The following is a 25,008-nucleotide window of genomic DNA, read 5'->3' as shown; positions in this document are numbered from 1 at the left end:
TCAGTGTGTCCGTTAATAAAGTCTGCTCGTTTCCACAACTGCTGGAAAGTGAAGGCTGTTAGCTAACATCTCCCTGTGCTTCAGACTCCGGTCTGAAGGCTGAGCAGGCCAATGGCCCAATCCCAATTTCCACCCTCACAGACTCACAGACTTTGAGGCACGTTCCCTGGAAGTCCGTGAGGGCTCAGGGCTGTCCCACTGTCAAATCGTCAAGTGCACGAGGGCTCTGTCGCGGACATTTTGAGTCCTTTATAGACCCTTTTCGTAAGTCCGCATTTCTGCAGACTTTGGCTGAGGGAATTACCCACAGTTCATAGCGGTATGACGTAAAACACGGGGATTACCCATAGACTGTATGGGGTTACCAAGGGAGGCGCGGAAGAGCAATATTACGGCAAATCCGCGTATTAAGAGAAGAAGAAAACAGTAAACAAACAAGCATCGACACCAACGCTGATGTCAAAATGGTTTAAAGTTTTCTTAACTTAAGATGCTGCATAGAACACATTAAGTCAGAGGAATGCAATAACCTTAAGTTATAACATACTTAGTTTATTCAACTATTTATTTTAGTTTTTGCTTGATGATGCTGTTTGACCAACAATAGTGTATTGATTAATTACAAATACATATTGACATTTAGGCTACCTCTCCTCCACTCTGTAGGACAAGAGCCTGCAGGAATTAAAAATCAGGCAGAAACATAAAATAAAAGTGCGCAATGTGTTTCAGCAACGTCAAGGTAACGTGATAAAGTGGCAAAGGGCTGTCCCGTTCCTGTTTACAGCATTTTGAGCCCTTGCAGCCTCTTGCACTCAATCACTTTCCAAGTGACGTCAGTAAAGTTTGAGGGTTCAGGGTTCAGGGCTCAGGGGGGACATTGGAATTGGGCCAATGAGAAAGACTGACGGGGCGGAGTCACGTGACTACACATGCGGTAGTATGGTGGGCGAAAGTGGTACACACGCAAAATTACCAGGATTAAATAACCGAAATAACTGACATGGGGAAATTACATCGGTTAGAGGCTCTGAATTTCGGTTTTGATTACTTTTCAATTACTTGTCCCTCCCTAGTAAAAAACTATATCACTTTTTGTCTCCCATTGAACATCTGTGTGAAATGTTGTCGTAGTTACCTATAGACTCTCAAAATTGAAGAAATTTCATGAAGGGAGTTCCCGAGATATTGCGTTCACGAGAATGGGACAGACCGGCGGCTGTGACGTCAACCCAACAAATGTTGTGTTTGGTTTCCAATGTAACTTTAACATGTGGATTTGTAGTTGTATCTGGCATTGAAGTAATCTGCACAATAGGGTTGGTTGATGTCTACAAAATTTCCATTGGACAATGTCTACAATGAAACATCGGGATGGACGATAGCATCGTCTATCGGCCCAACCCTACTGCACAATTTCTTTGGTATTCTAAATATTACATGTTTTGAGGGGCATTTTTGCCTTTAGTTATTCAAAGTGAAGACAGAACACGGGGCATTGCAATGCCTGGTACACATCTTAAACCACAATGTTATTAGGACGCCTGTCTTTTGCATGTCATCTACGCTGGTTTATGGCATCCATGAGAAAAGTCAGAATAAACATTGTTGTGTAACTTGAAATGCTTTTTATTGCTTGCATTGCATGTATACCCATCTATACATCTGGGGAAAAAATATTATTCTAAATCAAGTCTCCTGTGCCTTTAAATACTAAGTGAAATTCTGAATGTTGGAGACAGAAAGACACAACCATACGTCTCTGTACTGGGATATACTGGAATTTACACTGGGAATCTCCATCAGGAAAAAAAAAAAGTGAGAACTTGCCTTAACATTTGTCAGCTTGTTTAAAGAGAAAGTTGAAAATAAGTGATATTAAACTCTGAGCAGAGACTGCAGATTTTTGTGCAGCAGTACCTTGCCATTGTAGAGGATGACAGGACAGGCGAACCGCCCTCTGCATCGAGCCAGCTTACTCCGGTTCACCAGGTCCTGCAGCTTACTGATCTGCACTGTGCTCTCAAACCTACGCACCCAAAGACACCACGTTATTTAGTGTACTTAATCATTTCAACATAATTTAGCACACCATATAGAAAATGCAATTATAAAACACTAGACATTAAAACAGCACAACAGTTAATGTCGACTACATACCATAGGGTCAGCTGAAACAAACTAACACAGCTGACGCCTCCTAATGATCAACTGTTAGTTTCTGAAATGTGGGTTTCAGTTAAGTGGGACATCCAGTCTTGGCAATAAACAGACTAAACCACCAATAATTATTTCTTTGCATTCACCAATGTATCATAACTGCCCGCCTGCTACTATTTTGGTCAGGAAAACACAAACACTTGAATGATAAAAAAGTTAAATAAGTTACAATGTACATTCAAAAGCAATCATGAACATCTACAGTAATCAACTGTGAACTGACTGGCTTTTTTGTGACTAAGACTTTGTCGACATTACGCTGTCTGAATTTTAAGACGCTGTTCTCCTGTGAAAAATATTTGCAGTCCTATGTCCACAGTGAAACATCTGGACAAAATAACAATGGCTAAATCTAATCTTCTATTTACGTCCATTTTTAAAAACTTTTCAGGCCTTGATTCTGTTTCCCTCAAATTCACAAACTTTCAAGGAGTTCAAAGACCAGTGGAAAAATGGAGTGTTGGCATTTTTGCTTGAAATTTCACTGAAACGATTAATCAATTATCAATAGTTCCCAATTATTTTTCTGTCAATAAATCAACTAATTGATTAATCAACAAGTTGTTGGCATCTAGGCTAATTCACTGTATAAGACAATGCCCTCTGGGTATTTTATCCAAATATAGTTTTTCACTTTACCTTGCTTTACCACTGATTATATTTCGATATACTGTACTATCAAGTCTGGCATATAAAATTACACAGACAGTAAAAGAGAATATTAGCCTTATCGCCCATCCTTGGCTTTAGCCAGTGCCTGTTTGGTGTTTTGATGTTTCAACTGCCCTCAACTCTCTGCTATGAATAATTAAATGTTATTTCCCAGTGTATTACTTTATATTGTTGGATAGAGCAGGACAGACTATGAAATGAAAACATTATGTAGGGGAAAACGTTTCTGTGCATACGGGGGATTAATCAGCAGTGAGAAATAAGGATTTGTTGAATCACTGCATTTTTTTCCAATTTGCAGCTACAATGTGAACTCATGTGACAGAACAGTCACTTCACCCCTCTGCTGCGTTGATGTGATCAGAGGGGCTGGAGATGGAGGCTGACCTTTGCTCCCTGAACCACATGAAGGTGTACATGATTAGAGGAGTGCACACAAACAAACAAGAGGGTAATCAGTAACTGAGTAGACTGGACTTTGTATCAGAGATGTACCTGTCTCTCTCTGCATCTCTGCATTCATACTCCAGGAAAACTATCTGCCGGGGGTAATGGCCACAAACTTCTCCATTGGAATTGTGGATGATACTGTACTTGTAATCTCTGGCAAATAACTCCAAACAACGTTTCTCTATCGCCTCCACCTGAAGGGAAACAAAAACAAAAGTTATGATAGTGGTTTAAAAGGAACCTAATTTTGTGGAGGAAAGTGGAAATTGACTGAATTTGGGAATGTATTTTAGATTAACCTAAATTGGTAATTAAACTGGGTCCAGCCACAGCGTCCAGATTCATCCCTATAGTTTGCATTATTAGACACCGATCAATCATATATACTAATATTTTAGAATTATATGAAAAGCATATCTACAAAATGTCAATTAAATCAGCTAGCATACAAGAATTCAATTAATAACCACTGTACAAGCAGATCTAGAAGTTTGGTAGCATATGTATTTTTCTAAGTACTTTCGGTGGCTAAACCCAACCAAACTGCAACTGCTTCACATCCTCAACAAACCCTCTGCTGCTTAACTTCCCATTTGGGTCACAGAATCTGATAGGTCACACATTTTGGTGTCACAGTTGTAGCAAACATCAACGTAGACACTCATATCTACCAGTAAAGTGAATGTCCCTTACCCATTCAATGACACTAGGTGTATTAGTGTGTAAAGATTAAGGCATTCATAACAATTTTGAAGATTGGCAACACAGTAGACCGGCACAGGCCCGACAGAAGACTTACTCTGTCTACTCTTGAATCACTACATTTCAATTTTAAAAAACTGCTCTATACAAAAAAATAGCTCGATGGGGCAAGATTTTAAATAACGTTACACTTACAGAAAATGAGTGTCTCTGTACATATATATGCCGTACATTAATGAAATTGAGTGCAGCTTGATGAATCAGATATATGCCGAAGTGAGCTGTGGATTCTTATGATTGTTGGGAGGTCATATCACTCTCTACAGTGGGTGTTGTTTTGCTGATGTACAAGGTCACTTTAATTTCCTTGATTGTGCAAGGCAGTTCGGTTTATCATTCCCACTAGAGAGAATGACAGATTGCAGAGCAGCGAAAGCACACCGAATGATGACCGCCGATCTTACCCGAGGAGTGACTTCCTTTGCTCTGTACTGCATCTTGGAAAACAGATCTATCAAATCCGCTATTTCCTCGCTCTTTCTGACCGACAGCCTTGAGGCCGTAAAGCCGCCGGCCGCGGAGGGGGAGGCGGCCATCATAGCGCCTCGACCTGCGGCGGTGGCCTCCAGCCGAACTCGGCCTCCTTCAAACACCGCAGAGCCTTGTCCTTCGGATCGGGAAGACCGACGAGGCCATCCCTTCCCAGCCAGCTTCTTCCTGACTGCCCGCTTGAGGGGGCCGGAGCCGGGGAGTCTTCCTGAATTCAGGGCACCGGCGAGCTGCTCCACTGTCCAAACACAAGCCGTTAGCCAGCCCGCACGCCCAGCCTCTCACACCACGGCGGCTACTGCTACCGCAGTTAGCACGAATAGCTAACAGTCTAGTTCAGCTTTCCAGTCGTAGCTTGCTCGTTTATATGAACTCAAACCGCTCGTTACTCGTTTCAGACAATTTCAGGCCCTTGTAGTCCTCCGCATCACCACGGGTTTGTTTGCGGTTGTAACATCTGATGAAGTGACGCCCGACTCTCAGCACCACCTGGAGTCAGGAAATCTTCAGGATCCTTCCTGGCCTGCTCACGTTTAAGCAATGTCACGTCTTCATGTCTATTTATTAACCTGGGCTATGCCAATAAACGGATTTAAATTATGCGGTAGTCAACCCCGTGGCTGCGGAATCTCAAGACTACATATGTTGTGGAAGAAAGGCAGTGCAGAGTGGTGTTGCAATCTGTAGTACAGTCTGAAGGTACAACAGGCGGTAAACAGGAAGCTGACATGACCACGTGACAGCCATCTCTCCCTTTAATAAATGACGTGTGTTTTTGAACGATGTTTTGGACGTGTCTGGGGCCTGTTTGTTAAATTATTCCTCATGCTGCAAAAGGTGTATTTCTTGCCTGTAAGATCTTATCTACAAATGGGAACTCATCCTTGGCCAACTTAACTATACCTTCTATCTACCTTCTACTTTTCAAACAAATAGGAATTTTTCTTATAGCCTATTCTAGTGTTTTTTTTCGTGAGAACAACAGTACCTCACAAAAGTGAGTACATCCTTCACATCGTTGTAAATATTTCATTATATCTTTTCATGCGACAACACTGACGAAATGACACTTTGCTACAGTGTAAAGTAGTGAGTGTCCAGCTTGTATAACAGTGTAAATTTGCTGTCCCCTCAAAATACATCAAACAGACATTTTCCCTCCCCGGTGTCATGTGACTCATTAGTGTTACAAGGTCTCAGGTGTGAATGGTGAGCAGGTGCGTTACATTTGGTGTTATCGCTCTCACACTCCCTCATACTGCTCACTGGAAGTTCAACATGGCCCCTCATGGCAAAGAACTCTCTGAGGATCTGAAAAAAAAGAATTGTTGCTCTACATAAAGATGGCCTAGGCTATCAGAAGGTTGCCAAGACCCTGAAACTGAGCAGCAGCACGGTGGCCCGGACCATACAGCAGCTCAACAGGACAGGTTCCACTCAGAACAGGCCTCGCCATGCTCGACCAAAGAAGAACGATCCCAAACACACCTCCAAGACGACCTCTGCCTCGCTAGCTGAAGAAGAAGCTGAGGGTAAAGGTGATGGACAAGCATGTCTCCAGACCTAAACCCTATTGAGCGTCTGTGGGGCGTCCTCAAACGGAAGGTGGAGGAGCGCAAGGTCTCTAACATCCACCAGCTCTGTAACGTCCTCATGGAGGGGCGCAAGAAGTGAAGCTCTGGTGAACTCCATGCCCAAGAGGGTCAAGGCACTGCAGGAAAATAATGGTAGCCACAAAAAATATTGACACTTTGGGCCCATTTGGACATTTTCACTTAGGGGTGTCCTCACTTTTGTTGCCAGCAGTTTAGACACTAATGGCTGTGTGATGTGTTATTTTGAGGGAACAGCAAATTCAAGCTGTACACTCACTACTTTCTCTACTACATTGTAGTAAAGTGTCATTTCTTCAGTGTTGTGACATGAAAAGATAAAATCAAATATTTACAAAATGTGAGGGGTGGACTCACTTTTGTGAGATACTGTATGCTTTTTGACTAAGTCATTCTGCGGAGCAAAACATATCAGACTCAAAATAGTATTCAAAGCAGAGTAGTGTCTTAAACATGTCTAGAGTGGTTCTTTAAATTTGCACTGACTACACTATACGGTATATCTATATTTACATTTAATTTCTCTGTGCAGCCCTGTTTACCTTGAATAAATATTATCAGTTGTTTTATTATTATATTGGTATTGTTGATCATGGCAGAATGACTTGAATAACTCAACATCAAAAATATAGCCATTTCAAGGAGGCTTACATTCAAATTAATTCAATATTCTCTATTAGTATTGATTTTTAATCATATCATTAAAAGAATACTCCCCAGACTTATCATTGCACTCATATAACACCGTCAGACTCACAATGGACACTTAAAAAGGATGCAGCAGAACCAGAGATATCATCTTTTTTTATTCCGTGCATTCTTCTACCTTGTCAAAACTTAATGAATACCCATAATACAAATGGCTACCACTTTTTCATGTGTAAAATCTGTGGAGTTCCCCTTTGGACCAATCCATGATTTAATGATCCTTTCTGACCCACAGTACTTCCATCAGAATAACAATTAAAAATTGTGTGTTTAAAAGTGTTATTAGCAAATCTCCTTTTTTCAGTGTAATCCCAATGCAGTTCTAAGTAGCCCAAATGATAATGATCCTGAAAACTTTCAGGATTTTTTTTTTTTTTTTTTAATGAAAAGTTTACAGAACTTCAGAAAAAAAAATTCTTCTCAAGAGTTAATTAAATCTTGAGCAGTCCACCCCCAGCAGGACTGACACACCCTGTTTAGATTACATTATGTCTGATGTCACATGACAGTTATGTTGGAATAATCTCTGTCATTAGTCTTAAAGGGCAGCGTTATTGAATTAAGGGAATGTAATCTTTTGACAATAATTTATACATGAGATTGTGAAAGTCAAATCCAGCAATCACTTTTCATTCAGCCACACAGCTAGTGAATGCTTAATGTGCTGTTATGATGGTCAACATCTCCATGCTGCTTTTCATATGTTCAGCCATGTGTGAATCAACTTCATGAGGAAAGATGCCCATATTACCAGAATCTGTTTTTAATATTTAGTTCATTATAATCTAATGTAAAACACATTCAAATTAAAACTATAGTCCAGAAATTAACAAGTTTAACTAATAGACCAACTTCTTATAAAAAATATATATTCAACACTTGAGCAATTAAATATCAGTGTGTATGGTTGGTATTTGCGCAAACATGTGTCCAGTGAGTCAGATCGGTGCATCGTGGCCTCAGGATCGCTGTCTGGTGATTTGATTAAACACACATAGCCTAAGTTTAATAATGTGCAACATGAAAGCACAATATCGACTTAAACGTTGTGCGTTTGCTGTCAGGGCCCCGAGGCTCTGGAACAGCCTGCCCGAGGAAATCAGGTCAGCTGAGTCAGTGAACTCTTTTAAGTCCCTTCTTAAAACATACTTTTATAGGAGAGCCTTTCCCGATCTTATTTGACTTTATTTTATCCCTTTAATTTTATTCTATTTTACTTATTTTATATTTATCTTAAACGTGTATTTTAGTCTTTTCAATGTTTCATGCTTTTATCTTGTATTGTTTTTGTATTATTGTCTTTGGGTATTGTTGTCTTTACACTTGTTAAAGCACTTTGTAACTTGTTTTTGAAAAGTGTTCTACAAATAAAGATTATTAACATTATTATTAAACAACATTGACGCAGATCCCATCTTCAATATCAGAACAAATTTTATGTCAGTTGAAATTAAGTGTTGCACATTGCAAACGCTTTTTATTTATTTATTTTTGCAACTTTGTGTAGGGAGAGGGGTCTCTGCAGGGGGAAGTGGGGGTGGGGGTCAAATTTCTGTAATATCAAAAATCATCCACAAGTCGTCGACGTTCCTCGGTTGCGCGCACGGAGAGAGACTGGAGGAGGCACACAGGAGAGCGAGAGGGAGAGAGATACCCGGATAGTGAGTGAGAGAGTCACAGCATCCAAAACCACAGTCATGGGGTTGTCGGTGTGTGCAGTGTTGGAGGACTGATTTATATTTTTATACATTTTTCATGCATATGCCACTCGGACATTCCTCATGTCGAATTTTCCGATTTTGTCAAGATTAAATTCTTGAGTGAAGCATGTCAAAGACTGCATCCTTGTCTTTTTAATTTATTTTGGATCTCTCTTCATTTGCGGATGATTCATCATCATCTCGGGGAAACTCGACGGGTGCATCTCGTATCTTCTCTAAAACCTTTTTGGTTTGAATCCACAGCAGAGGGGATACCGTTAGGCGAAGGCGAAGAGGTGAAAGAAGACAATGCTGCTCCTCATGTCCATCATTGACCGCTGCTTTTGGCTCCGTGAGCTCCATTGTCGGCTCTCCTGTGTCTTTACGCGCTGAGAGGAGCGGATTCGGTTGAATCACGCTTCACCACTGAACTGATTGACTGATCTGAGGGGAGGAGGGAGGGAGAAGAGGGGGAGACGAATCCAAAGAACCGGATCTAGATCTGCTGGTTGGTTGAGCTTCAGGGGGAGAGAGGAGACCAGCCACTGGACCTCTGGACCCCTGGTTGCGGAGAAATAGGCCTGTTTTTTAAAAATATATAATTTCATCCTTTCTACCTACAGATCGAGGAGGATAAAAGGGAGATCAAGAAAAAAGGGAACACCAGGTTAACGCTGCTGTGCGGGGGGGAGGGGGGTGGCAGGGGGGGTGGGAGAGAAAAATGCTGCCTTCGCAAGAAGCCTCCAAAATCTACCATGACAACTACATGCGCAACTCCAGGGCCATCGGGGTCCTGTGGGCAATATTCACCATCTGCTTGGCCATCATTAATGTGGTGGTCTTCATCCAGCCCTACTGGATCGGCGACAGCGTCAATACCCCCCAAGCCGGCTATTTCGGCTTGTTCCACTACTGCGTGGGCAACGGGAACTCCAACCGGGAGCTCTTGTGCCAGGGCAGCTTCTCCGACTTCAGCTCCATCCCATCGGGAGCCTTCAAGGCGGCCTCCTTCTTCGTGCTGATGTCCATGGTGCTCATCCTCAGCTGCATCGGCTGCTTCGCCCTCTTCTTCTTCTGCAACACCGCCACGGTCTACAAGACGTGCGCCTGGATGCAGCTGCTATGCGGTAAGGATGGAAGACACTTTGACTGTTTGGGTGGGGGGGTGAATGGGGGTTCTTCCTAACGTTTTTGGTGGGGGCACACCATGAGGAGCGGAGCTTCAGTATCCCCTCTCTTGTGTTAGGCTACACCTGATCTCTTTGTCAGAAATGTCACCATCAACCATATTCTCACAGGATGAGCGCAGTGGGAACGCGTCGCTCATTCTGCGCATGAACACTGCACGAGGACTTTTTTCCTCATTAGTAGCGCACCCCCTCTCTCTGTGTCTCCTATGTGAGGGCAGGGGGTCTCTCCTTTGCTTAAGAGAGAGCTGAAATGTGTTCTTGCACTTGATGGAGAGCAAAGATCAAAGGAAAGTCACAAACATGTTTCTGGAAGTCATATGAGGCATTTAGGTGCATCATTTTAGAGGTTGGTGACAAACAGATCTTCAGTCATTCCACATCAGTCATTCTTCCAATGCCACCAGACACCTTTCCAACATGGTTTTGAAGCCGTGTTGGCTATAGGTTTTCCCCCATACCCCCAATCATTCTGTCACTGCCTGTTCTTTTTCATCTAGCTGGTTGAAATAATGTGTAATTGTATGGAATTATGATAATGAAATGCCTTCAGCAGTGTTGCATCAAAGATCACAGCTTCTATTTTGGTTGCCATATCTGCCTACCAGATTAGCCTGCATTATGCATGAAATGCACACGCATTCCAATAATGTATCCCCACTCAGCATATTCATTCATCTGTGCAAAACTGGAACAAACTCCCTGTAAAGACTGTATTGTGTATGTAATTGTATTAGGAGGTGCAATAAGCTGTCAGATAGACACAGCTGAGCAGATTAGAAGGACATTGGATTAAAGACTCAGTTTTCATGTGCAATAGAATGGAGTGAGGTTTTTAAAAGGGACCAAACTGATGAAGACTTTCAGTTTTGTCAATATTATTATATATTGACAAACATTTTTTTGCTTTCAACCTACAGTCGTAGAAATGCAATATAAACTCAAATTCAAATTCATGTAGGTTGATAGCAGTTACCTGTGTGTGTGTGTGTGTGTGTGTGTGTGTGTGTGTGTGTGTGTGTGTGTGTGTGTTTATTCCCATGCCGATATTCTCCCATCACTGTGCTTTGAAACAGATTTTATCAGTTCAAATGGAACCTACAAGTGTGTGCCACTAGCTCAGTCGACATCAGTCGACAATCCTCTGGCGAATTCCCAATCACACAAACCGCTAATTAACTAGATGTGATACATATGAAACTGGTCTCAAACGTGTTGAAAAAGACACCAAGTGTTCATGGCAAGTGGGAGATTTCAGTTTCATCGTGTTGAAGATAAGGTTTGATATGGCTTTCTGTCGAGTTGTCACTCTGTACTGCAGCTAGATCATTTCACAAATCATTGCTCCAGTGTTCTCACTGACAGGGTACACAGTTGTGTGCATGTGTGTGTTTGCGTGTGGAGGGAGGGGGTGGTAGGAGGGTTAATTGTGCATTGGTCTGGAAGGCCTGACATTATCTGGGAGGAGGTATTGATGGCTAGATTATTCCTTCCCACAAGGCAGCTGGAGCTGAGGCTGTGTTGATAGCGGTGGACTCAGGACCTTTAGAAATCATCGACTTTTTCCTGCACTGTGTCCTTAGAGAGAGCAAGGTAAGAAAACAATAGCAGATCGAAGCACACAAACATGGACGTATAAAGAAATGAAGAGATGGAGGGGAGTGTAAGTGAAAGAGTAGAACTCAAAAATGAAGGACAGTCATCTAATAGATGGGTTTCGTATTTTCAAACGAGGGTACAAAAGCAGCGGGGAAAGAAAGCATGTCGGTACTATGCATGGTAGCTTAATTATGGATATTTTCAGTATTAAAGAGGTGGTATTATGCTTATTTAGAGGTCGTACCAGAACAGGTTTACATGGTTTAATTTTCAAAAAACGCCATATTTTTGTCATACTGCATAATAATGATCTTTGTTGGGAGTTGCACATACGCAGTTCCTAGTTAAGGACTACTAGCCAATCAGAAGCTGAGAAAGGTGGGTCAGCAAAGGCTGGTAATAGCTAAGGCAGTTTGTCACAGTGTGTGCTGCAGCTCAGTGTGTTTCTCCACCAGTGTTGTTGAGGGTGTCCCTGACTAGCTGCTAGGCGAGCACTATTACGTGTGTTACGTAGTGACGCAGATAGATTACGGAAGTAAAGACTGGACTACAATCAAGCTGTTTTCAGGCAGTTCAGGAGTAGTGTTTTCTGTAGGAGATGGTAACTCCCTTTGGGGTGTACAGAATAAAGGAAAGGGAAAAAGCCAAAAAGCACTGTATGACCTCTTTCAAATAACAGCTTAAAAATTATTTTGATGGTACACTGACTTGTTATAGGGTGAATGGAGTCTCTGTCATTGCTACTCTGGACTCCCTTAGCCAGATACTGCGCTACGTAACGCTGGAATCACGAGCAGGACATTTACGGCAGCGTTATGGTTTACGGCACCAAGGTGTAATTCTCAGACTGGCTTTTACTCGTTGGCGTGAGCTGAAAGAGCTGAAAGGATGCAGGACCGATGGTGAGCTGGACATCTTTCTGTTGGCTTGCTATGTCTTGTGCTTGCTTGATGTTCAATCAGCTAGAGGTTTCACAGACAGACGTTAAGCTGCTAGCTATAAATCTCGAGTTAATGTTAGCTTACTAGACAACACGCTCGGACAACCGTAACGTTACTGTAAGTGCTCATGCATCGATTGCTGTCTAGCTTTGTTGGCTTGCTGGCCACCCAAGTTTCAAGCAACATTATGCTGCTGCTGGTCGAGAGCGGCACCGGTGTCTATGGACATAACGTTAGCTAATAGAAGAGGCAAAGACACAGAAGAGAACGTTGACGGAGGAAGCTAAGAAGAGAAAAAGAGAGACCAAGCAAGAAGCTGCCAGATGTTGGCGAGAGCTTCGTAAAATAAAAGGCTGCAGCTCACAGTCCCCAACAGAACAAGTTTCCTGGGATTGCTAGGGCTAATAGTTAATTCTGCAGTCTGAGCTAACTAGGAGGTATCTTTCCAATATGTATGTGCGCGCTTGATCTGTGGACCATATTTACTAAATTCACGGGGTATAAAACAGGGATCCTACTAGACTTGTAAGGTCCGGCAGCTTTGCGGGGACAAAGTGTAAAAGGGCTGTTGTTTTTAGGGTTAGAGTTAGGCATATAGTTGTGATGGTTAGGTTTAAGGTAGGGGTCTAGAGAATGCATGATGTCCTCACAGGGACAGTGGGATAAACCTGTGTGTGTGTATGTGTGTGTGTGTGTGTGTGTGTGTGTGCATGATATTCTTTTCTTTATTAAAAATCAAAATGCTAAACTATTAATCATCCTATAAATCACTCATCCACATTCAGGATGTTCATGTGTTATCTCTCTCCCTGTGCCTCTAACCATCGTTGGCTGCCAAGCACTCAGGTCCCGGGTACCACTTGTTCTGCTGCATGACACGTCATCATGTGTGTCTCAGGCCATTAGGCAACATTACGAAGGAGAGCTTTCGGTCTGGGGAGTTTCTCAATAGGCTCAGTGTCTCCTCTTGAGCCAATGCCATGCTGAGGGCAATGCAAATGGAAAATCTGCAAAGCCTCAAGGGTGTTGGAGTTTAATGTCGAGCAAAAGAGCAGAAGCCATGGTGGGGGACTGTTGAAGATGTCTCCTTCACTGAAATCACTTATTTTTTGTAGGGCTGCATGTTTTGGAGAAAAATTCATGCTATGAGTCTACTTGCTTGATTATCAAGGAATGCACGAAATGCCAACATTTTGAAATGTGTTTTTCTCAACTTCTCAACAATAAACAATATTTATAAAAATAACAAGTAAAAAAGATGTAAAACAGAACAAGGGGAGCGTGTTGCTCTATGGAGGAGGCAGCTAAAAACAGCAAATACTGGCACACTGGCACAGGCTCAGTGTACATCTGTCCACTGCAGAGTCTCTATCCACAACCTGGAGGAGGAACTGTACATGAGTGTATTGAATAAAGAGTATAATTTAGTTTAGTTTAGTTAATTGGAGACTTAGTATAACAATAATATATTCAATACTACATTCATTACAATTTCATATAATAGTGTACTTTTTTACCACTAGTCCAGTTTCATTTCTGTGGGTTGTTTTTATTCAATTGCACAAGGACAAGCAAAAGGCTCTACATTGGTCTCTAATTTGTTAATGCAAAGTTCTAACTTGTCAATAAGCATATTGTTCAACATTAAATGATTTGCGGTAACACGTCAAACTTTTTTTTATCCAGGCTGTGATCTGTCTGCTGACGAAAAGTGACTGACAAGCACGTCTATTTGAACTACTTTTTGAAGGAAACATAATTGCTGTTGTTGTTGATTGTTGTTGATTGGTGATTGCCAGTCCAGAAAGTGCTATGTTTTTTTACTTGTACAGCTCAGCGGTTGTAGGGAGTTGGTAGGAGTGGATGCTGGGCATACAAAGAGCAGGACATTGTGTTCCACATGTGGTTAGTTTAAGGCTACAAAAAAACTTTAAGTTTAGGTTAGCTAAAAAAAAAAAAAGAAAAGATGATTCTATCAGCAATTAATTTTTCAAGCCCTGACATTGATTATTTCCTAGTCTCAACATATTTAGAAGACAGGACTGAAAGGAGACCAGCAGATTTATATTTAGGCGGGCTGCTTCTGCCTGACTCAGATGGTATCTGCTGGTCTTCTTCATAGCACAAAGGCAGATTGCTTTACGGCACACAGAAAAACATTTTTACTTTCTAATGAATCTGCAGCTGTGTACCCCTGAGGACAAGATGGTACAAATATTATCTTTGAAGCCACTCTAATCAATATTTGTACATGAACAATGTGTCAGATGACTAGATGTACAGTGAAAGGTGTTGCTCGTAGTTAGAGCTGTCACAGGAGGGGTGTTTAACTTAACTTAAGCTTGAACAGCAGTATGCTCACCTTAAACAGGTGTAAGCACATCCAACATTGGACGCATTACATTCAACCCGCAGCATGATGTGACATCTTTAAACAGCAGCAGCAGCAGCAGAGAACCCTCTCCTGACTGCCACAAAGGTTGCAATTGACATTCTCTGGAGGAAATTGAAATAATGGGATTGGGTTTTGACTCTCTCCCCATCCCCTCCTTCATTACCTTCTTTTATTATCCCCAAACCTCCTGCTCTGTCATTTCCACTCCTTTACTTTCTTCTTCATAAATCCCTCAGAAGCATGTCTTCTCCTGTTCCATCTTCCCAGCCTCCCCAGACTTTCCTGTGTTTCCCATTGACACATCAAGTAACAGTAGTAGCTTTAGAGGTGTGAAACTGAGAACACACTTCCGGTGCATTTGTTTTACACTAACATTAAGTGCACAGGCTGAGTGGATAGTCTGTTCTAAACCCTGGAACTTGCCAAAGTGACCATTTCAGATTTCTTCTGTTGTGTTGTGGTTAACTTGCAGTGTTTCTTTTAGGGCTGGACAATAAAACAATAACAATAATTATTGCAATGTGATGTTTTGTAATGATAATATAACAAATGTTCAATAAATATTCAATAAATGTTTGATTTTATTCACTTGAATCATACACAATTAACAATTAGGGTTCTTCAACTTTCACTCAGGAGCAAAAATCAGTATTTAAACCCAAAAGAAATAATGATTAGATACTTATTGTGATAATTATCGATGTGGAAAGATATGAAACTATTTATCGTGATAACATTTTTGGCCATATCATCCAGCCCTAGTTTATACTGAGCTCTCTTGGTCACTGTAATTTTGAAAAATGCAATATCACATCTATACAATTACTTAATTCCTGTTCCGAATGAGATGTTAAGGACTATGATCACAAAAACGTAAGCATTTCACAAAAATTCTCAACAACTAAATCCTACCTCCATCATTACAAACCTCAAGTTGATTGATTTAGGCTAAAACCTCTGACAAATAATTAAATGAATATGTATGAACTACATAGACCATGGCAAACTGGACATCTTTGGATGCATTATGTTTTTCTTTACAGTATCTGACAAATACACACATTATATACACTGTATGACAAGATCTAAGAGGCAAAATATTAAAATATTGATATATTGAAATACATGTAACTACATGTAAGACCAGGGTTAGTTAGACAGGGGGTTCTTGGTAGACATGAGCTGATCATGAAGTGAGTAAGACATTTGTATAAAGAGTATAAAATGATAAGATCTCCAGCGTGATTGCCTCCAAAATATCTCTCTTCGGTGGAGATACATGTGACGAGGATGCAGCTCTTTTTCCTCAGCACTGGCAAATGCCTTACAGAGTCATGGTTCTGTGGTGTTAGTCTTGGTGGTGGTAGCAATGCAGCCTTTGTGTCTGTGTTGTGTAGGAGAGAAAGCTCTTCACTGATACAGAGAGACAGTGAAGTAAACTTGCTTCCATCTACTGCTACAGAGACAAAAGAGGAGGAGGGCTGCAGCAAAGAGTCAGCGATGTGTGCTGATCTCCATTCTGGATTCACTGCCTCACCTGCTCCCAGCATTTTGTCTGGACTTCCGTTGGAAACATAATAATAAACTTTATTGGCCACAAACAATTTATACACAGTACAATGCATGTAGAATTTGTTCTCTGCATTTAACCCCTCCTAATTAGGAGAAATGGGCAGCCATCGTGCAAGGGAAACTCATTCATTCTCTCTGTGATTATGGACCCTCGCCGAAACTGCCCGCCACCAATAATATCTGGCCCGCAGCCAGATTACGGTGCTTTGGGCGGCAAAAAATAAATATAAATAAATACTTTGATAGCGGAGCTAAAATAGATCTTAGTCATAACAGCAACAGTTACTCCCTTTAGTGCTTTTACCTGCAAAATAAAAGAGAATTGAGAGTCTTTACTTTGAAAAAACAAACAATAAAAGAGTCTGGAGCCTGCTTGACACACCTCTGAAAGCCATAAGAAAACACGATTCCCCTAAATGTCCTCTGCCTGGAGATACTGGGGAAATGAAAAAGCGTCCGTAGGTTGATGGATGCGGATCAAACACCGAAACACAAACTGCAGCACATGTTTTAATGTGAGCATGTGAAACAATTGCTTCATAATCAATTTGTTGAAGAGGGAAAAAAATTCTCCCAACATGGAATCAAACACACAACCTTCTAGGAGAGTCCTGCACTTTACCAACTGAACACCTCAACATTCAATTTAAATATTTTTATAATTATATATTAATTAAATTCTCACCCACCATCTAATGGATAAAAAAAAACCCCGAAATTTGCCGACCCCTGCTGTATATTGTTACTTCTTCAAACGTACATATTCAACGTAGTGATGAGTGTCTGCACTGCCAGAATTCTACAAGAAGAAGAAAGTAGTGATAAAACACGCTCTGCAGAGTAGTTTGTCGTTTTTGTTTTCTTTAGATACATGACGGCACAACATGGCGCCGTCCATTTAAGAGGACCCGAGGTGTATGTAGATAGAAATAGCTCTTTCTAAGGTAATAAAAACATGACAGTTTATTATGTAAGTTCATAAACATAGTTATGGATTTTATATTGCATTTCTGTCATTAGATCCTCAGAAATATTACACACTGGACTTTTAGGCTAACATTAAAATTATCCTAAATAAAGGGAACATTGTTTTTGGGAAGATTTTCAAATTGAACCTTTATAGAGGTGAACTTTGATGAGCACCTTAAATGATAATCCATTTATTGCTTTTGAAGCAGATGGGCTACAGCAGCAGAAGACCACTACTCCTGTCAGAGAAGAACAGGAAACTGAGGCTACAGTTCATACAGACTCACCAAAATTGGACAACAGAAGATTGGAAAAACGTTGCCTGGTCTGATGAGTCTCGATTTCAGATAGTAGGGTCAGAGTTTGGCGTAAACAACATGAAAGCTTGGATCCATCCTGCCTTGTATCAACGGTTCAGGCTGGTGTTATGGTGTGGGGGATATTTTCTTGCCACAATTTGGGCCCCTTAGTACCAATTGAGCATTGTTTAAACGCTTCAGCCTACCTGAGTATTGTTGCTGACCATGTCCATCCCTTTATGACCACAGTGTACCATCTTCTGATGGCTACTTCCAGCAGGATAATGCGCCATTTCACAAAGCTTGAATCATCTCAAACTGGTTTCTTGAACATGACAATGAGTTTACTGTAATCCAATGGCCTCCAAAGTCACCAGATCTTAATCCAATAGAGCATCTTTGGGATGTGGTGGAACAGGAGATTCACATCATGGATGACAATTCTGCAGCAACTGCGTGATGCTGTCATTTCAATCAAAAGGAAGGCAAAAGGGGGTCCAACCCGGTACTAACAAGGTGTACCTAATAAAGTGGCCAGTGAGTGGATATACAGTATATTTATATATACACACACACACACACACACACACACACACACACACACACACCTGGCCAATCACTGCTTGAAGTGGGCATGATTGTTGAATCATTTTAAGCACTGCAATATTATTCTTAACTAAACCGTTATTTTAAACCATGGTCTTTGCCTAGTCAAACATAAATCATAGCTTTGTCATATCATAAAAGTGATTTATTTTTAACAGAGATTTATTTTTGGATATTTCATTTTCATCTTGTCATGCTACTGCCAAAGGTGTAAGCTGCACCTCTCATACCTTTGACTCTACTGTTCTCCATGTCTCATTGATTCGCAAAAACAAAGCCCCATGAGTCTCTACATCAAATTGTCTTCTAAAGGATCTTCCTCTAAGATCTAATCCTAGATCTCCATTGCTGATTTAGGGAGGAACTTTTCTCATCAGCCTTTATTATTGACATCTGCTGTGAGAGCAACATGAAGCAAACACCTTTATTATGGTAATCATCTTTATTAATATCTCTACACAAAATATACAGTAATATAAGGATTTAGGTGAGATATGTAGAAGAGGATGGATGGTATAATAGTAAAATAAAGGTGATGAAAGGCACGAAAGGACAAAATGAAATGTGTGTGTGTGTGTGCGTGTGTGTGTGCGCACGCCACCTGCCGAGACCTTGCTAAGGCAGAGCTAATCTCCAATCAGAGGGGAGACTGCCTGGGGTTTCACATCACAGCAGTCTACTCTGCGTACCCATAATCCTCAGTTCTCTCCCTAGAGGTTAAGCCTTGACCAAATATTCTCCATGCCATGCAAATCATCGCTGACAGATCAGACCAAGTTAAGTGCAAGTTATTGTAAAATGGATTTTGGCACTATTTGTATCTGTAACGTCCTTTTCTGACCTGACCATTGCATCCTCTACGCCATCGGCACAATCTATGTATACTATTGTACATCATGAACCATGTCCCTTATTGATTTGCGGTTTGTCAAATGCAAATATTTGGCAGGACAAGCGGCATCACCTTGGCAAAAGGAACTGACAGGATTTCTGCAAAATGCTAATTCACTAGCAAGGACCACACAATCAACAGGTACGATTAAGTGATTTATTGATGATCGAAACAGAAAGATGTACAAGGCTTGCAGTTGCTGAATAGACATTCGAAGACATGACGGATCCCCTTATAACCCTATGGAGAAGAATAAGGAGATCAGGAGGAGGCAGCAGAGAGAAAGGGGTGGGGGGGGAGGGGTGCAGGATACGAGAGCGAAGAAGAGGACTCAGGACGTGTGGGTATTTATGGAAATTCTGGCGATGACGTGGTTGATGTGTGGTCCCGCTCCTGAAACTCCGAAACACAAACTGCAGCACATGTTTTAATGTGAGCTTCATAATCAATTTGTTGAAGAGAGAAAACAATTCTAATTAGCACCACCTTGAGAAAGACCAGCACTAATAATATCAGTGATATGCAGTATTGGGGAGAAACACATTACTTAGTAACACATTTTTTCACTAAAATTCACTAATCTCATTACTATTGCTGATCTCAGTAAAGCACTTTATTTGCTTTACTTTGCTGTTGGGTTTGATGGACGGTTGACACAGACTGCTCTGTGACGTGTTAGCTTGGTACAGGGGCCGGAGGTGAGATGAGGCAGGGCGACTAGTTTTCACTAGAAGAGAGTGGGAATACACCTACGGTAATGCCACGCCCCCCTTAGTTACTGTTGCTAAGTCCGACAAACTTTTACTGTAATTATCATCTTTTTATTATTTGGAAAAAACAATCTCAGAAAGAAGCAGACAGTTTTGCAGTTGCACTGTGCATTTGAAGGTTGTATTCAGGCTGTCAAACTGACTCAAATGGACGTGAAAAAAATGAAAGCTAAAGCCTACCGATCACAGAGTAACAGTGAACCACCTATTATGGGATTATTGACTATTGAGAAAGAGGATAACAATATTAAGGATAAACACTGTTCCTGTACAGCTGTGTAAGTCTCCATTCCCTATTACAATCATTAAAGCAGAACAGTAGGGCTTTATTACGTTACACTCAGTAGTAAGTTAGCTCGCGTTAGCTAACTAACATTACATTAGGAACAATCCACAGCCTGCATTTTTTGGGGTTTTAGGTTTTGGAAAGAGAATAATTCATGCTTCTCCTTTTAACCTAGCGACCTGGGTAGCGACTGTAACTATTACGAGTGACCCAGGAACAGCATTTGACCATATCTTTACAAAAAGCTAGAAAACCACATCTTTTGCATTAGAGTCAATGGAGCACAGCCATGAAAGTGTCAGCCCACAGTTAGAGCGACCCCTATACTGCGCTGTGATTGGTCAGTTTCTTATTCGGGGCGTGGCTTAGCAAAGGGTCAATTGTCTTAGTTACCATAGTGACAGCAGTGTGTGTAGATCCGGCAGCCACTAGCTACTAAATTGTTTGCTTTTTTTAATTTGTTTTTTTGTTATTTATTACTGCATCACATATTACCTATGACAGAAATACAGTCATTCAGCTTGTTAACTAGTGAACCGAGAACGTCATTCATGAAGGATAAGCCTGTGATCTGAGAATTGGTTGAATATACTGTTTGCAAATTGAAAATTGCTTTAACAAAGTCTACCTTATGTACTGTACAGCAGAATATTTTTGAAACACCTAATTATTAAATAAAATATTTGGTACTACTTTCCCACTTTGAGACTTCAAGGTATGGAGAGGGGCAGGCTTGAGCAACTCAGCGACTGTGTCAGAGGACTCACGTACATTGTGTAGTACGTTCATCATCATTCCCTCACAGTGAAAGGATCTGAGACAGTCTCAGGCTCAGACACACGTTTTTTCATATTGCAGGTTTCACCACGCATTTTACAAGCGACTCTCTCACACACACACACACACACACACACAATATCCTTATAGCTGTCATATAATTAGTAGCGTTGTGTGTGTGTGTGTGTGCGTGTATGCATGTGTGTGCATCAAATGTATGATGCATATAACATCAGTCTAGATAATGTCATATATCTGGACTGCAGTCCAAGAACAAAGTTTTGGAATCATTGCAGCTAAATGTGGCAACCAGAATCAGCTGTGTATTTGATGTCTTGAACACACCCCGTTCCTCCAGAGAGTGAGTGACTTGAATCACTCACGTGCACTCACTCAGCGAGTGTGTCCCTGCACTTTTGCTCGCGTGACTGAGCGCTCAACTGAACTGATTGAGAGAACGAGAGACGAAATGTTTCAGGAAGTGATTCAGTCCAACAGATTTGTTCTTTTGAATGCATCGCTCGAGAACATGATGTGACTGCTGCCAACTGCTGCATCAGGTTGTTTTGTCATGTGACTCACATGACAAAACAACCTGCAACAACCAGCAACAACACCAACTCCACATAGTTAACTTCACCACCTCTGATAAAGTGCAGCTCACAGCTGCTTCAGTGGGAAGCATCCTGGAGCAGTGAGAAAGTCCCATACAGAGCAAAGGTGTCTGTAAGCAAGAGGGACACAGAGACAGCCTTGACACAGAGCTACCGGTTAGAAGAAAGACACCACACTGCAGTTCAGACTGTTTACAAGTGTAACTGGAGACTGCTAGGAAATACAAACACCTAATATGACTTGAAGCGACTATTATGACTTTATTCTCATATATAGAGGGTATGTGCATGACATCACAGAACGCAGCATCAGTGTTAGCTTGAATCAGCTAAAACACAAACACAAACAACACAAATGGGAAAGAGCTGGACCACTGGTTCTTTGGTAAGCAGTAAGGATCACTGTCGAGTCCGACTGCCTTTAATTTGAGCAAAGAATCACTTGTTTTACTCCCGGTTTGCTAAATGCAGCCATGGTAACAGATGTTTTGCCACTCAGTCCAGCGTGTTCTGGAAGGGGAAGTGACATCAACATACCTCTATTAGGCCTACAACTTTATTATAATAGAATTTTATGAAATCTTAACTCTCTAAATCTCAGATGACAGTATGGCCCTAATACTCTGCTGTAGTTTACATACTGTAATGTGCTTTTTCTATTGCGTCTGACTGTTAACTATTTGTGTACCAAATACATTGACTAGACACTGACGGAAAACATATTTTCTATTTTTGATTATTGCTAGGGGACAATTCAGTACACAATGGACATTGTATACCTAATACACAATGAGAGAACAGAGAACAACCTACGGCTCAACATCAACAAAACCAAAGAGCAGAAAAGACTGAGTTGACTCCCATAGGGTAGACTGTTACACAAACTGGGATCCAGGACAACGAGCGCACATTCCACCCTGTGTTTTCAGTCTTGAATGAGGCACAACTAGCCAGCCTTGTTATATTTCAGCTGGCAGTCCAAAATGACACCTAGGTTATTGGAGAAAGATTTTCTATTAGTAGTCCGTGAACTAAGGTGCTGGAGGATGTTAGAAGAGACCTGATCTGGGGCGAACTGAGGGAAACCAGTTTAGTGCTACAGCAGGCATTCCAACCCATTTCTCTAGCTGATCAATTAGAATAGCATGATCAATAATGTCATTAGAAAGCATCCTGACTGAAAACATCACAAACTGGCATGGGATGTGCACGGCCCAGGACCGGAGGGCTCTGCAGTGGGTGATTAAAACTGCTCAGAAGATCATTGGTACCCATCTCCTGAGCATCAGTGATATCGGTGAGGTGCCTGCAGAGCCCAAAGGATACTAAAGGACAGTACCCACCCAGCCACAGCCTGTTCACCCTGCTGCCTTCTGGGAAGAGATAGAGAAGTTTCTGCAGTCGTATCACCAGACTGCAGAGCAGCTTCTTCCCTCAGGCTGTGAGACTCCTTCACTTCATCTCATCCTCTGCACTCCATGTCCACTATAAATAAATCATATTGAACTCTCTGTTAAGCTGGTTTTTGCACATTGCCATATTGCCTTGTACAGCATACTGCATGTATAGAAGTAACTGTAGCTATTGTTTTTTTTATTATTATCTAATTTTAAATATTTATATTGATGTTCTCTGTGTACAGTGTAAAGGAAGCTACAACTTTTACTTTATTGTGCAGCTCTATGTTGTAGAATGACAAATAAATGTACCTTGAATGTTATTTACATGCTGTCTCTTTTCAGCTGCTAGCTTACCACTGGTAGCCCTGCCTACATACAGGAATCAGGGTGTTGTGTGCAACCACTGAGGCTAAGCTAACTGTTTTGGTCAGTAAATGCCTCGAAGATGTAGGCCACTTGTTATAATGTCTCCATTTGTATTTCTACACTAAGCTAATGTAATGAGTAATGGAAGTACTACTATTGAGCACTTTTCAAGTAACTTGCCGAACACAGCTTAGTTATCAGATCAGACATAGACTCAACTAGTAAGCAATTCTGCAAAAAGATTGATGACATCTGAACTCAATGGCAAAAACAAATACACCCTTCCCTTCAGTGCTCCCTCAGAAGCTCATACACACACACTGCTACGGTGACCAGCGTCTGTCGGCAAGTTAGCCTAAATAACGTGGCGTATTTTTTGAAAAAAGTATAAAAACAAGCCTGTCATTATTTAAATATGTATTGAAGCGAAGTACTTTTCCGAGTCAAAGTATGTAAATGTAAGCATGTAAATGTAGGATTACCACTAGTAACTTTAACAGTAAGGAATAGAAAACAAAAATCATCAAACGAATGATATGCAAGCACACAAACACAGTATCCAAAACACACCAGAGTAAAAAACTAGTGAGAGTTATTTGAAATTGTTTTTAGAAAAATACAGTGACTGACGAGAGGATGACACGTTTGTATCAGATGCAAAGCAAACAATGAAGGTAACATCTCCGGTAATGTTAGGCTACCTAGTAAAGCATTGCATATTATGAATCAACCCAAATAATCCCCCTGTCCTAAACTTGTATATTTAGGTCTTCACGGGCATAAAACCTTTTACAAACATTTTACGTGCAAATATTATCATATAACGGACAAACAAAAAACAAGTAATGTAACTACTCTTAGCTTGGTTGTGGGTTAGCTAACTGTCGTTACTGCTGCAGCACAGCTAACAAAGCTAAACAGTTGGGATCAGTCATAACAAACATGACAACAAGCAGACAAGACAGTACTGACCTAAGGTTTGTGTGAAACAGCAACGAGCCACTTTCTTTGTGTTCCATTTACCGAACCGGAGCTGTGTAGTAAAACCAGATTTTCTTTCAGAGCACACATAAAACGGAGAGCTAGCAAAGTGTGACGAAATATTTGCTGAATTGTACAAAAAGTGTTTTGTATCACAATCACTTACTATGCCTTTAATCATTCTATTTTTGCAGATGTAAATTATACATGTTGCACCGACTGTATGAACTTATTAAGGAACTAACAGGTTCCTTTAGCCCATTATGTACATTTCCTAGTACATAGGTTCCTAGTTCCTGGGTAATTCCTGCAGTGATCAGTCACCAGCCATTGTCTCGTTGGCATGACTTGTAGGATGTTTACTCCCACTGTTCAGTTACCCCGACCAACTCGTAAAAGTCACAAGTGCAAAGACAAGGACCAAAGACAAGTTTTTTGTATTAAGTGGAATGACAAAGCTGGTCATACGTCGTACTGCATCACCTGTGTTCCCTGGAATTGTTTTTCTGGCAATTTAGGGTATGGAGGGTGTCATGATGTACAGTATGACAGGAGCTAAACTGTATTAAGTATTTCTCTGTGTGTGTCTGTGTGTGTGTGTGTGTGTGTGTCTGTGTGTGTGTGTGTGTGTGTGTGTGTGTGTGTGTGTGTGTGTCAATGAGGAAGCAGCCTAATGGGATTGGAGCTGGGCCTAATGCTCCTGGGCAGGGTGCAGATGATAGTTTAATCAGCTCTGTGGT

The 25,008-nt window shown here is 41.1% G+C and overlaps 2 protein-coding genes across 3 annotated transcripts in view; one reads left to right on the top strand and one right to left on the bottom strand.

Moving 5' to 3' along the window:
• mtmr14 (myotubularin related protein 14) overlaps positions 1 to 5,315 on the bottom strand; it is a 30,567-nt gene extending 25,252 nt beyond the window's left edge. Inside the window, exons 1-3 of the mRNA XM_046075191.1 lie at positions 4,509 to 5,315; positions 3,388 to 3,536; positions 1,921 to 2,029 (exon numbers count right to left, since the gene is read on the bottom strand). Of these exons, the coding sequence (XP_045931147.1) occupies positions 1,921 to 2,029; positions 3,388 to 3,536; positions 4,509 to 4,643 (393 nt within the window). The 5' untranslated portion in view covers positions 4,644 to 5,315. The remainder of the gene's footprint in view (positions 1 to 1,920; positions 2,030 to 3,387; positions 3,537 to 4,508) is intronic.
• Positions 5,316 to 9,335: 4,020 nt separating this feature from the next.
• Positions 9,336 to 25,008, top strand: part of lhfpl4a (LHFPL tetraspan subfamily member 4a) — a 53,906-nt gene continuing 38,233 nt past the window's right edge. For both annotated transcript variants that reach the window (XM_046075223.1, XM_046075222.1), the window contains exon 1: positions 9,336 to 9,741. In XM_046075223.1, coding sequence (XP_045931179.1) covers positions 9,336 to 9,741 — 406 coding nt within the window. The remainder of the gene's footprint in view (positions 9,742 to 25,008) is intronic.

Source organism: Micropterus dolomieu, linkage group LG18 (assembly GCF_021292245.1).
Source record: "Micropterus dolomieu isolate WLL.071019.BEF.003 ecotype Adirondacks linkage group LG18, ASM2129224v1, whole genome shotgun sequence".
Taxonomy (NCBI): Eukaryota; Metazoa; Chordata; class Actinopteri; order Centrarchiformes; family Centrarchidae; genus Micropterus; species Micropterus dolomieu.
Note: the sequence above shows the minus strand (reverse complement) of the source record. Positions and strands in the feature narration are given on the sequence as shown.